The 13,628-nt window shown below is 53.2% G+C and overlaps 1 protein-coding gene across 7 annotated transcripts; it reads right to left on the bottom strand.

Annotated features, from left to right (window-relative positions):
- Positions 1-887: 887 nt before the first annotated feature.
- Positions 888-11,481, bottom strand: SH2D2A (SH2 domain containing 2A). Of its 7 annotated transcripts, none has more exons than XM_030936500.1 (9): positions 11,308-11,481; positions 10,630-10,718; positions 9,664-9,848; positions 8,836-8,925; positions 8,479-8,647; positions 4,301-4,450; positions 3,843-4,130; positions 1,813-1,983; positions 888-1,212 (listed from the first exon to the last, which is right to left on the bottom strand). In XM_030936500.1, the coding sequence occupies exons 1-8, from the start codon at positions 11,408-11,410 to the stop codon at positions 1,816-1,818; spliced, it is 1,242 nt and encodes a 413-aa protein (XP_030792360.1). In that variant the 5' UTR covers positions 11,411-11,481; the 3' UTR covers positions 888-1,212; positions 1,813-1,815. The 7 variants fall into 7 exon arrangements, with proteins under 7 accessions (XP_030792360.1, XP_030792362.1, XP_010379583.1 ...); XM_030936502.1 differs by having other exon boundaries at positions 1,813-1,870; XM_010381281.1 differs by having other exon boundaries at positions 4,301-4,447.
- Positions 11,482-13,628: the final 2,147 nt, after the last annotated feature.

Here is a 13,628-nt window from a genome sequence, read left to right as displayed (position 1 = left end):
GGCATGTGCCATCACACCTGAATGACTTTTGTATTTTTAGTAGAGATGGGTGGGGTTTCACCAAATTGGCCAGGCTGGTCTCAAACTCCTGACCTCAGGTGATCTGCCCACCTCGGCCTCCCAAAGTGCTGGGATTACAGGCGTGAGCCACCATGCCCAGCCGGGCTTGGTGGTGGGCACCTGTAGTCCCAGCAACTTGGGAGGCTAAGGCAGGAGGATCCCTTGAGCCCAGGAGTTCAAGGCTGCAGTGAGCTATGATCATGCCACTATACTCCAGTCTGGGCGACAGAGCGAGACCCTGTCTTTAAAAAAAAAAAAAAAAAAAAAAAGGAAGTCCGCAGTCTGAGACAAAAGTAAGGCCCAGGGCATACGCCAGAGCCCCAGAGCTTTGCATGGGAACAGGAGGCTGGCTCTGAAGTGGTTCTGGGCAGAGAAGGGGGAAGCAAGAGGGATGCGGGAGAGAATGGGGTCCTGATTGAGGCAAAGGGCCTAAGCCCAAGAGGCTAGGAAGATGAGAGGCCTGGAGCCAGTCAAGGGGATTCCTGTCCTCTTAAGGGGCTCACACACACATCTTCCTCCTCTCCAGTCCTGTACTTGGCAGAGGGGTTGCAGAGGAGGTGAAGGGGCTGTCCCTCAACTGCTCAGCTCTCTGCCCCTCTTTCTTTATGCCTCAAGTGGTACAGCCACCCCTATGTCCCTGGCTGCCTACTCAACCCATCCCAGCCAGAGAAGGAATACTTTGCAGAGGTCTTGTGTCCCTGGCCTTGGTGTCTGTCAATCCTCAAGCCCTTCCACCCTCACTGCAGTCGCAGTTCAACCCCTTGCCTTCCACAGTATGAGAGAGAGAAAGTCAGAGACAGAGACAGAAGAGGCCTGGAGGACTTGAATCCCTGTAGGGGAAGGCAGTTGGTGATGATTTATTAGCCAGACAAGAATCAACAAACAAGTTCTAACATCTGTTCTCACCAAACCATTCCTCAGACAACAGCAGCATTGGACCAGGGCCCAGACTCAAAGGCTCAGAGGGCCAAGGAAATTAGACTCCAGGAGGAGAAACCAGGACAGTGGGAGCCAGCAGGGCCCTCCTCGCACACTTTGCTGTCTTAGATCATCAAGGACTGAGCCACTGGATTCTTGGGATCTCTTAGGAGGGAGAGGCTCCACATTTGCTTCTCCGACCTCCAGGCTTCTTTGTTGGGGGTCAGGCCGGACCTGTCAGGGGGACAGAGTTAAGCCAGGATCCATAGGAGGGGACCCAGCAAGCACCCAGGCCTCCATGCAGTAGAACTCTGGAAAGTGGCCAGACTTCCTGTTTGAGGAAATCTCTGATGTTTCCTATGGACTGGAGTTTGTGGACGTGTGGTAAGGAACAGAGTACTAAATGGGGAATCAGGAAGCCTGGGTTCTAGTCCTTGACTTTGGCCAAGTCACTGTCCCTCTCAGGCTGTCTTCTTTTCTGCATAGTGAGGGAGTTGAATATGATCAGTAAGGACAAATGTAATGCTGCTCATCCTCCCGCCCTTACCCATGCCAGACATCACTAATCAATCATGTGATTTTTTTCTGCTGAGTTCAGATATAACTTTAATATCCTTTCCAATGCAGCACTCTAGGCAGCCACGACCAATGGATTGGAGTTGGCGTGCAGGATGACACCTCTTTGCCATCCTTGCAATTGATGATGGCTGAGGTCCTTTCCAGCTTTGATCAACTATGGTTTATTCCATCCACATTTCCTGAGAAGGATGCCAAGTGTGTGTGAAGGTCTCTGGACCTTATACTCCAAGTTATCCTCACCAAGCTCAGACTTACCACCTACTGAGGAGGCCCAAGGGGGAGCCATGCCTGTCCTCTGTCCTGAAGCACCTGTCTAGAAAGATTGTGGGGGAGGGTGTGTCTCCAGGCAGGTGGGGGCTGGTGGGGCAGGGGAGGGCCTTGCCCAATCACAGAGTTCTCAGAATGCAGCTGGGAGCCACCTGTATTCTATAGAGAGAAGGACAGTTCTAGGTCACACACTCTACCCTCTGCCTCCTAGGTGTACCTGCGGTCTCAAGACATCTGATCTGAACAGACTTTGGCTTCCAGAGAGGGTGTATAAACTCCTGTCATTCATTAATTCAACAAATATTTCCTGAGCACCTGCTCTGTGCCAGGCACTGGGCTGGGTGCTTTGGAAACAGATGGGTAAGTCCCAGCCGTCCCTTCAGGGAGCTCACACTCTAAACTAGGGAAGGGACAGAGAGAAGGAGATGGGAAGCGATAGGTGTCTCATGTGATCAGTGTCATGGCAGGTGTGTGTAAGGCACAGGGGGTGGCCTCTGTGGCCTCTGAGAAGGGAAAGCTGGTCTTGAAGCATGATTAGAAAGTTGCCAGGCAGTGGGAGGATGAGCTTGCAGGAAGTCGCTATAGGCAGAGATACTGGTGGGTGCAAACCCCAGGAGGCTTGAAACCACTTGGTTTAGAGAAATATGAATCATTCTAGGAGAATGGGAGCGGCTGATGGTAACGCTAAGGAGCTGAGACCCCCCCTCACCCAAGTCTAGAGTGCATCACGGGCCAGGCAGCTGCTTCAGCAAGACCATTCTGGCTTTTTTGGTGCAGAGTGGATCAGAAGTGGCAAGTATGGTGGTTAGGAAACCAGTTAAGAAGCCTTCGGGAGCCAGGTGAGGTGGCTTGATCCTGTAATCTCAGCTGAGGCGGGAGGATCACTTGTACCCAGGAGTTCAGGTTTGCAGTGAGCTATGATTGTGCCACTACACTCCAGCCTGGGTGACAAAGCCAGACCCCAATGATGGAGGCTGGAGCTGGGGAAAGGAAAAATGTACTTAGGAAGAGATCCAGCATGAATGAGTGGCTTACTGGGGGAGTGAAGAAGGAGCAGTGCTGAGGGAGCCCTGGGACTCTGACTTGGCTAGCTGAGTGGCTAGAGAGTTAGCAATCAGGACAGGAAACATGGGACCGAGCTGTTTCGAGGGTAAGGGTGAGAGTGGTGTTGGCTGTGTTGAGTTTGAAGGGCTGAGGGATGCTGGGGGGAACTGACCAGAAGCTTGGAGAGAAGTTTGGATGGAGATATGGACAGGTGACGTCAGCTCTAGGACAGCAGGCGTTGGCAGGGGTGTGGGTGAGGACAAGCAGGCTCAGGCTGAGTGGGGAGCCTGGGGCACCAGCAGGGAGGGAGGGTGGGGAAGGGTCTGAGGAGAGAGGCTGGGGAAGGGCTTTGGGAGGGCCGCAGAGGCCAAGGGAGAGGGTGGGATGGCTGCTGGGGCTAACCCATGGCATGAGGTACTGACTTGAAGGGTAGGCAAGCAGACTTAGGTCTGAGGAGAAGAAAGAGGGAGACAGGGAGTACACAGAAGGAGCTGGGAGAGCAGAGTCCCCCTCCTCTGAGTTTACTGAGATGACATAAGGGACCCCAAGTGCTCTTTTTCTCCAGGACAGCAGGGCCGTGAAGGCCAAGGGAGAGAGCCAGAGAGGCACGGGGTGGGGTCAGCCCCAGGTGCATCCGAAGAGGGCCTTCAGGACAAGATGGACACAGATCAAAAAAGCCTCGATGGGGGAGGTGAAGGGGCATCCTGTCTGGGGGGCCTCTGTTTTCTCTGTGAGGTAGGAGGGCATGGGGGCTTGACAAAGATGAGGTCTGAGTGACTCCGGGGAGAAGAGGGGGCAGTCTCTGGGCTGGAGAAGGGAGGCTGGCACCTGGATCATTCTGTCCTTCCCACATCACCTCACACCTCTGCCCCTCACCCTGCCCCAGGCATCCACTCTGAACACCTTCTTCACCTTCCCCCATCTACCTGCAGGGAGACCTTCTCGAATCCACCTTTCCCTGCACACCAGTTTACCTGGCCTCCTGGGACAGGCCTGGACCGGCTCTTCCGTAGGACAGGGTGCCCAAGGGTGGTGGGTGGGCCCTCATCTTCCACCTCCACATAGATGTTGCTGGGGGCTTCCCCGGGGCTGCCCCGGCCCATGGCGTAGAAGGCTATGGGTTCATCAGGCTCGTTGTAGATAGGATTGGAGGGCTTGGGGGGTGGGGCCGGGAGGCGTCGTGAAACAGGGCTTGTGTAAACTTCTGGGGGCAGCTGAGGTTTGGCAGGGATGGGAGGCTTGGGCCTGAGTGGCTGGGAGGACTGGGAGAGAAGGTGAGGCCAGGGAGGAGTGGGGTGAGGGAGGCAGGGTTAAAGCCCCATGGTAACTCCCAGCCTGAGCCTCTGCCCCAGCTAGGCCCCTCCTCCTCCCTGCTGCCTGCACCCCCTCGCAGGTCTGTCCTCCAGCTCCCTCAGCCCCTCCAACCCAATACCTCCTTCTCCCCAGCCACTTCTTTCTGCATTGGGACTGTGGCTTGCCCCTGTTTGATGACTGGGCTGTACTCGGGGTTTGGGTCCTGGCTTTTGCTTCCAGAGTTTGATTCTTCGGTCCTCAGGGGAAGTCCTGCAGGCTCAGGAGTCTGCTGGGAAAGAATGAGGTCTGAGGGACTTGGTGGAGCATTGGGGAGGGGGAGGTGATCAGGAGGACAAAATAATCCAGTCTAAGTGGAGGATGGGGGAAGGGGGAGGGGCACAGAAATTTGGCCTGGGCTGGGTTCCCTGGATGAGGAAGAGGGTATGGCGACAGCAAGGAGACCCAGGGTCGGATGGAGGCAGTGGTAAGCTCTGGTCACAGGCCATATCTAGCATTAAAGTTTTTCTTTTTTGAGATAGAGTCTCGCTCTGTTGCCCAGGCTGAAGTGTAGTGGTGCAGTCTCAGCTCACTGCAGCCTTGATCTCCTGGGCTCAAGCTATCCTCTTGCCTCAGCCTCCCAAGTAGCTGGGACTACAGGCATGCGCCACCACCCCGGCCGTGTTTTCATTTTCTGTAGAGATGGGGTCTCAGTATATTGCCCAGGCTTGGTCTTGAACTCCTGGGCTCAAATGATCCTCCCACCTCAGCCTTCCTGAGTTTTAGGATTACAGGTGTGAGCCACCACACTTGGCTGCATTAAACTTAATTTCATCTGGATCACAGGGCAAGGCCAGATTCCATTTGTGCCTGTGGTTGTGAAAATGCAATATAGCTTTACACATCTTTAGCTGAAAAATTAATGGCATGGGGACCAATCTCCATGACAGCTGTGCTTGTGTTTAATTCTGTACCGCTGGTTAATTTATGGAGATATAACCTGAAGTTTTTTGTTGTTGTTGTTGTTGTTTTTTTTTAGACCAAGTCTCATTCTGTCATCCCGGCTGGAGTGCGGTGGCACAATCTCGGCTCACTGTAACCTCCACAAGAGGTTAAGAGATTCTCCTGCCTCAGTCTCCCAAGTAGCTGGGATTACAGGCACCCGCCACCACACCCAGCTAATGTTTGTATTTTTCAGTAGAGATGGGGTTTTGTCACGTTGGCCAGACTGGTCTCGAACTCTTGACCTCAGGTGATCCTCCACCTTGGCCTCCCAAAGTGCTGGGATTACAGATGTGAGCCACTGCGCCTGGCCATAAGCTAAAATTTTTAAGGGCAGAGACCACCTCAGGAGAGAGGAGCCCCATGTGGGATGGTTCCATCTCACAGATGGTGTGCTTTTAGTTCAGTGTTAGCCCTTGGTCCATGAATGCTGTCCCCATGCCTGCTGCCAGTGTAGGCTAAGGTCACAGGGCTTTTCTTGTGCTCCTGCAATCCACCAAGTGCACGTCTCCATTGGGAGGTGTACTGCAGGTGTACTATGGAATCCAAAGAATTCCTTTTCCTGCCCTAACCCCCTCCTCTGTCAGCATCTCCTTCCTGAATAAAAAGTAGCACCTCCACCCTGCTGCCGAAATGGCACCTTAGGAGTCAGCCTTGATGTCTCCACCTCCTCCCTCTCGACATGAAATCAAACACAAGTCCTGCTCCTTCCACTGTCTAAATATTGTTCACATCTGAGTACTTTTCTCCATGCACATGGCCAGCACCCTAGTTGAGGCCTCCTGACTCCTCCCCCTGCATTGTCTTGCCCTTCCAACCCACTCTCCAGTCTTCGAGCAGAGCAATCTTATAGAAACTCCCCTAGCAATCCTTGGGTGGTTACCTATTGCCCCAGGATAAGTCAGAATCCTGAGAGCTTGAGTGACAAGGCTCTGTGTGACTTCAGACTTCTACAGCTCTGCCTTCAGCCTTCTCAGGTCAGGCTGGCTCCTCCTCACCCCCAGACTTCCCCATGCTCTATGAATCTCAGGTCTCTGCGTGTTCCTCACAAAACAGGCAGTGACCACAGGCACTGTCCCCACTTGTTTTAACTGACCCAAATCAAGTTCTGTGAAATTCTTCTTGTCTAGGTCACCAGTGACCTCCTCTCTGTCAAACCCAGTGTCCATTGCACCCTCTGCCCTCACCCGCCTTCACTCACTTTCTTCACTTGGCTTCCAGAGCATCACATCTTCTGGCTTTTCTCCTCTCTTTCTGAGTGCTCTGCTCAATTTTCTTTGTCAATTCACCCTCATTTCTGCAACCTCTAAATGCTGGAGACTTGGGCTTCATTTCCTTCCCCCTCTACACTGACTTCTGAGTGAGATTTCACCCCTCCTAGAGGTTTTAGGGTCCCTCTGAGTGCTGGTGACTCTCAATATTTGTCTGCAGCCCATCCCTTTGTCCCGGTCCCCAGACTCTGAATTCCAGCTGCCTACTTGACATCTCCATGCTGAACTGCATGTGTAGAAAACAGAACTCCTGACCCTCCCCTCCTGCCCGGACTTGTTCCTCCTAGAACTTTCCTCGTCTCAGTCAATGACAAGTCCATCTTTTCACACTCCTTATCCAATCCCGCAAGAACCCAGCAGCTCCACCTTCTAAGGAGACCCAGCCTCCACCCTCCTCATGCCTCCTGGAGGCACCCACCTCTGCTACCCTGACCCAGGCTGCCATCATTTCATGTGAAATATTGCCTCTCCTGAAACTTGCCAGGCCATGTCACCCCTCAGCTTGTAACTCTCCAGTGCCATCTCGTCTCGCTCAGAATAAAACTCCAAATGCATACAAGAGTCTACAGGGCCCCCTCCCTCACCCCTCTGATCTCATCTCCTACTTCTCTATCCTTCAGTCACTCGATCCACCCATGCTAGCTTCCTCTCTGCTCCCATCATTCCTCAGACACAGCAAGTCTCCTCCTGCCTCAGGGCCTTTGCACCTGCTGTGCCCGCTGCTGAGAATGCCTTTCCTCCAGTTGTCTGCATGGCTCTTCTCCTATTTCATACAGGCCTCTATTCAGATGTCTGCTTACCAGAGTGACCTTCCCTGACACCCTGTGTAGAACAGCCCCAACCCTGTCATTCTTCAACAATATTTCACATGAAATGATGGCAGCCTGGGCCAGGGTAGCAGAGGTGGGTGCCTCCAGGAGGCATGAGGAGGCTGGAGGCTGGGTGTGCCTAGAAGGTGGAGCTGCTGGTGGAGCTGTTTGGTTTTCTTGTCAGTGTGTACTTAATCATTACTAGACAGACTCTGTCTCCTTTGCTTGTTTTCTGTATTACTCACTTGTCTGCCTCCTCCTTCTAGAATGGAAGCTCTTGAAGGCGGAGATATTCCAGTCCTTTAAGTTCACTGCTATTTTTCCAGTGCCCAGAAGGTTGCGTGGCACCCAGTGGTCCCTTAGCACTGCCTGAACTTGTGCACCGCTGCCTGCTAGGCTAAATGGTACCCTGTATTTCCTTCTGAATCACATTCTCCACACTGGATTTCTGTTACTTGTCCATTTTTACTGCTGGAAAGTAGGCTTTGTGAGTTTGAGACCCATCTGTCTGTCTTCTTCATGGGTCTATTTTCAGGGCCTGCCAGCAGCAGTTTTATTAAAAACAAAAGACTAGGCTGGGCGCAGTGGCTCATGCCTGTAATCCCAGCTACTCAGGGGTCCCATTCAGGAGACCCCTGCATCCTCCCTTGGCCTCATCCTGGAAGACCAGTCTGCAGGGGCTGCTACTGCAGCAACAGGGATGGGAAAGTAGTTGGACTTCCAGATTTCAGAAGTCAAAGCTGAAAATACCAGATGGAAAATACCAGCATTCGAAGCCTTAGGGACAGAAGGATAATGGGGCCTAGAGAGGGGAAGCTGACTCAGGAGGCTGAGGCAGGAGAATCACTTGAACCCGGGAGGTGGAGTTTGCAGGGAGAAAAGATCACACCACTGCACTCCAGCCTGCGTGACAGATCGAGACTCTGTCTAAAACAAAACAAAACAAAAAACAAAACCCCAAATGACTCTGTGTGCCCCTGGTCTCTCCTTGCCCCTCTATCTCCTTATGGCTGGGCTGGTCTCTTAAGGACGGACCCCCCAGCACTCATATTTCTCGAAGGGCTTGCCACCCTCTCACGAAGATGAAGATGCCTGGGTAAGGGAGGCATGCCCAGGTGGTGTTTTGGGATGAGAAAGTGCCTGGTGCCACGTCCTGCGCCTGGGCTCTGAGTCGGGGGGCGGGGAGGGGGCGCTGGCCTGAGACCCTGGGCTCTCTGGTCAGGGCCCGGGGCGCGTACCTGGCGGGCGAGCGGCTCGGTGAGCGTCTCCCCGTAGGGGCTGAGCGGGTGCGCCGTGTAGTGCCGCAGCAGGTCCTGCAGCCGTTCGTGGGCGCTGTCCTCGCCCAGCACCACGTGGCGCCCGTCCCTGAGCTGGGCCAGCAGGAAGTGGCGGCAGCAAGTCCGGCTCCTGGAGGGCGCCGTTAGGGATCAGACTACCTCCCACTCCTCGGCCAGGGCCACCAGAGCGAGGCGTGACCCCCACTTTCAGCAGCCCGGGGACTGAGCTAAAAGCTAGGCTCCTCCTGGGATCAGACCGAAGCCCTGCCCCTCCCGAGCCCCGCCTTCTGTCGCCTGGCGCGGAGCCTCGCCCCTCACCTGTAAGTCAGTACGAAGGTCACCGCGCTCTCGCTGAACCGCACCAAGTAGCATCCCTGAGGCTTGGGCTCCAGCAGCCTCTCTGCCTCCCTGTGGGTGACGGAGAGAGGGGGCCGAAACCTACTCTGACACTTCCAGCCTCGCCTCTGTCTCCCCAGCTCTCACGAGGAACCCTTACCCCCAAGCAAGCATGCTGGAACGGCTAGAGAAAGGCTAGGGTTGAGATGGGGAGAGACAGCATGTGGGAGCTGTTCTCCCGCTGCAGGGACTAGGCGTGGACAGGGGCCAGGGGTCCCATTCAGGAGACCCCTGCTTCCTCCCCTGGCCTCATCCTGGAAGCACAGCCTGCAGGGGCTGCTACTGCAGCAACAGAGATGGGAAAGTAGTTGGACTTCCAGATTTCAGAAGTCAAAACTGAACTGAGGAGGTGAACAAACAGGGAGAAATGAGGCTGAGAAATGGAGGAGGGAGGATCTGCAAGGGTGGAAGAAAAGAGGGCTGGGAGATAAAGATGGAGTAAGCCTGGAGGGAGAGAGAGGTGGAAAATACCAGCATTCGAGGCCTTAGGGACAGGAGGATAATGGGGCCTAGAGAGGTGAAGCTGAGGCACAGAGAGGCCTGGACTGGAGCCTCTCCAATGATCTCCCCTGGAGAGATGCCTCAGTGAAAGGCCTGGAAAACTCTGGGAGTGGGAGCCTGGAGTGGGCACCTCCATCTGCTCCAGACTGGTAGAAGTGGGAGCCTTCATCTATTCCTGGCAGGTGGCAGGACCCAGACCCAGGACTTGCCCTGCCCCTGTCTGGGCCAATTTCCTCCTCCATGACTCACCTCCGGGTGATGAAGCCATGGAACCAGGCAGGGGCTGCCCCATGCTGCAGGAGCCAGTGGGCCTGGGTCTTCTGGAACCAAGCCCGGGTCTCGGCCTGCAGGGACAGGCTTCCTTCTCCAGGCACCTCCTCTGCCCTCTCAGCATTCCCTGGGATGGAGGCAGCCTCCAGGGCCTGGGGAGATGCCTGGATCAGGGAAGAGTTCAAGGAGGGGGAAGCAGCATGATGGGTGGGCCCTCTCCTGACTTTGATCCACCTGCCACCTTCTTTTCCTCATACCCAGCCTCTCCTGTCTATTTTAGGGTACAAGTGCCCAGAAAGTCCTTCCTAAAGTCTAATTTAAATCCCTTCCTCAGCTCCAGCTGTTCTGGCTTCCAGAGACTCTCTTTCCTCTGCCCTCTGGGTCCTGAGGGCTTTTAATCCAGCAGCAGTGAGCTGTCACACTGTGCTCTAGGAGGGATGGGAAAGGCAGCACAGCCTTCCAGATGGACAGAGTCATTCCCTGGCCTGGAGGATGAAGGAACATGATGCCGGAAGTCACGCTAAAGGCCAGAATGAGGGAGGGCTTACTCCACAATATGAGGGACTGAGCTAGTTCACAGAGAAAATTCTTGAGTGGGCGGGAGAGAAGGGCTGAGAGGTGGAATGCACCAGGTGAATGAAGGTCACTGACACAGAGGGCAGATGCCTGCTTCTGGGACTCAATGCACTGCATCCTGGTCACCTGCGGACTCTGCCTGAGCTTCCGGAGGGCCTAGGAGCAGCACGGGAGTGAGTGGGCAACTCAGTGCATGAAGGAGGTACTCCCCGTTTTCGTTCTCTCCCTCTGTGCCCCAGCCCGTTGGCAGACCCGGATCATTCCTGCCTTCTCTCGGGCTGGCCTTTGTCCATCTGCAAGTCCTTCCCCGTGGGAGGGTGGGAGAGATGAGGGAGCTGCACCCCGCTGCCGCCCCAGGTTTCTACTCACCGCAGTGTAGCCCAGGTTCCGGCAGCTCCTGTGGGTCGTGTCCATGGTCTGGAAGGTGCTGAACGTTGGGATGGGGGCTTCATGACTCCCTGTGAGCACAAAGAGGGCTGCTGGGGTTTCTCAGAGGGGGACTGTTTCTCAGAGGGGGACTCTGCCTCCCACCCCTCCTCCCAGGTTCAGGAGATCTGTGGGGCTGGGACAGTCTTAATGACAGGAAAAACGCAGAAGGGCAGCAGGGGAGTTTCTCAGGCATGAGGATAAGTAGCCAAGGTGGCATGAGGGGGGCTCATGCTGCCAGAGGAGATTGTCAGGGACACCAGGTGCCTAGAAGGAGAAGATGGGAGCCAGGCTGGCCTTCAGATGGCCAGGGAGGCAGATCACTTCAGGGCAGGCCCTTCTTCTGGTCCAGGATCTTCTGCCTCCTCCTCCCTTCATCCTCCGGCTCCCTCCTCTCTCCTCTCTGAGAAGCACTCAAAAAACCCTGTCACCTTTATCCTCAGGGATGAGTGGACATGGAGCCCCAGGCAGGGTTGTGGTCGCCCTGCCTCTCAGCTTTGCCAGTCTGGCTTAGAGTGGGGCCCCTCATCCCTGAAGTGGGAGCTCAAGCCCAGGAGGGAGGGCAGGGGGATGGGGGTCTTGGTGCCCCCTCCCACCCATATCCTCCAACTTCACACTTACCTTGGGGACATATCTGGGCCAGGGGGAACTCCATGGGGGCAGCCTGACAAGGGATCCCAGAGCAGGGTGTGTGTATGTGCTCTGGAAAGGTGTGCACACTCATCAACTCATCATCTCTCCTTTCACCCTGGCCCCAGGGGCAGGAAATGTCGCCTTACCCACAGCCTTAGTTCTGGCAGAGGACCCACGTCATGGAAAGCCTTAAGACAATTGTCCCACCCCCGGAAGCCATGCAGCTGTAGATAGCGGTGGTATAGCAGTGGGGGGTATCTGTGTCACTGTGTTTAGGTGTTAGGAAGTCCTTACTGCTACCTGACCTTCATCCCTCCAGATTCTTTCTCTGCTCCCAAACCCCAAACTAGAACTTCCCTTTCTCTCTCTCTCATCTCTCTTGGCTTCTATTTCTTTCTCTCTGGAAAATCTCCCACTCTGCCTCTGGGCCTGTTCTAAGCAGTGGGAATGGGGATGTCAGCCTCAAGGATAAGCCACACAAGGTGCTTATGGGTCATGCTTTGAGGAGACATGAGGAAGGGAGGGGGCAGGGCTGCAACAGGAAGGATGTGGGTTAGACTTCTGGAAGGACTTTTTGAGGACATATGAAATCTATGAGTCTGGGCATGGTGTCTCACACCTGTAATCCCAGTACTTTGGGAGGCTCAGGCGAGAGGATCGCTTAAGCCCAGGAGTTCATGATCAGCCCTGGGCAACACAGTGAGACCCCATCTCTATTTTTTAAATTTAATAATAAAAAAAGAAATTTATGAGACAAGGGGTTAGAGAGGAGGGGGACTGGATTCCATCATTCGGCAGATAATGGAACTGAGTTAGAGCAAAACCAGGCAATCCTGGAGGAAGGAAGGAGAATTCCTCCAGCTAAGCTGGTCATAATTAGTATCAACACTATCAGCAGTTGCTGTTAATAACATCACTGTTGATGTCTTTTTTTTTTTTTTTTAGACAGAGTCTAGTAGGACTACAGTGATATAATCTCAGCTCACTGCAACTTCCGCCTCCCAGGTTCAAGGGATTCTTGTGCCTCAGCCTCCCGAGTGGCTGGGATTACAGGCTTGCACCACCACACCTGGCTAATTTTTGTATTTTTAGTAGAGACAGTGTTTCATCATGTTGGCCAGGCTGGTCTTGAACTCCTGACCTCAAGTGATCCACCCACCTTGACCTCCACAGGCGTGAGCCACTGCATTGGCTGGTGCTGATGTCTTAAACTTTCAATGTGCTTAGACTTCCCACCATACCAAAGGATCAATTCCATTTCTCTCTGAATTGATCTTCACAAACTAAGAAGGGGACAGGAACATTATCCCCATTTACCAGAAGCTCAGAGGAGTGCCTTGGCCAGGGTCTTTCAGTGGCTAAGAAGTTGGTATGAATGCTGGGACTAGAAGCTAGACTTCCTTTCACTAATTTCACTGTGATTTAGGCCAAAGGTTCATGACCATGTGCTGTGCACTGTTCTTGGTACTGAGAACTCAGAGAGGAAAAAAAATTTTGTCTCAAGACGTCAGGTGGGGGAGATGTACTTGCCAAGACTTACTGTTTTTCAAAATATTATGTACTATTTTCTTACTTTTAAAAACATGTTCTAAATTTTTAATAGTTTTTGGGGTTCAGTTGGGTTTTGGTTACACGGATAAGTTATCTGGTGGTGATTTCTGAGATTTTAATGCACCTGTCACCCAAGCAGTGTACACTGTCCCCAATATGTAGTCTTTTATTCTTCACCCAACCTTCCCCCCAAGTCCCCAGATTCCCTTATATGACTGTCATGCCTTCGTGTCCTCATAGCTTAGCTCCCACTTATAAGTGAGAACATATGATATTTGGTTTTCCATTCCTGAGTTACTCCACTTAGAATAATGGTCTCCAGCTCCAACCAAGTTGCTGCAAAAGACATTATTTCGTTCCTTTTAATGGCTGAGTAGTATTCCATGATGCGGATATACCACATTTTCTTTATCCACTCATTGGTTGATGGGCACTTAGGTTGGTTTCATATCTTTGCAATTGCAAATTGTGCTGCTATAAACATGTGTGTGCATGTGTCTTTTTTATAGAAGGACTTCTTTTCCTTTGAATAGACACCCAGTAGTGGGATTGCTAGAAATAATGGTATTTCTACTTTTGTTTTTTAAGGAATATCCATACTATTTTTCATAGTGGTTGTACTAATTTGCATTCCCACCAGCAATGTAAAACTGTTCCCTTTTCACCACATCCGTGCCAACATATTTGTGTGTGTGTGTCTGTGTGTCTGTGTGTCTGTGTCTGAGATGAAGTCTCACTCTGTCACCCAGGCTGAAGTG

The sequence above is a fragment of the Rhinopithecus roxellana genome, chromosome 8, assembly GCF_007565055.1.
Source record: "Rhinopithecus roxellana isolate Shanxi Qingling chromosome 8, ASM756505v1, whole genome shotgun sequence".
Classification (NCBI taxonomy): Eukaryota; Metazoa; Chordata; class Mammalia; order Primates; family Cercopithecidae; genus Rhinopithecus; species Rhinopithecus roxellana.
This window is presented reverse-complemented; position numbering and strand designations above follow the sequence as displayed.

Coding starts and splice junctions, on each gene's coding strand:
- SH2D2A (XM_030936497.1), bottom strand. CDS start 11,410: ATGAGTGTGCACACCTTTCCAGAGCACATACACACACCCTGCTCTGGG. Junction 9,849..10,629: donor GGAACCTGGGCTACACTGCG/GTGAGTAGAAAC, acceptor TCCCTGATCCAG/GCATCTCCCCAGGCCCTGGA. Junction 8,648..8,835: donor ACCTTCGTACTGACTTACAG/GTGAGGGGCGAG, acceptor GGCGCCCTCCAG/GAGCCGGACTTGCTGCCGCC.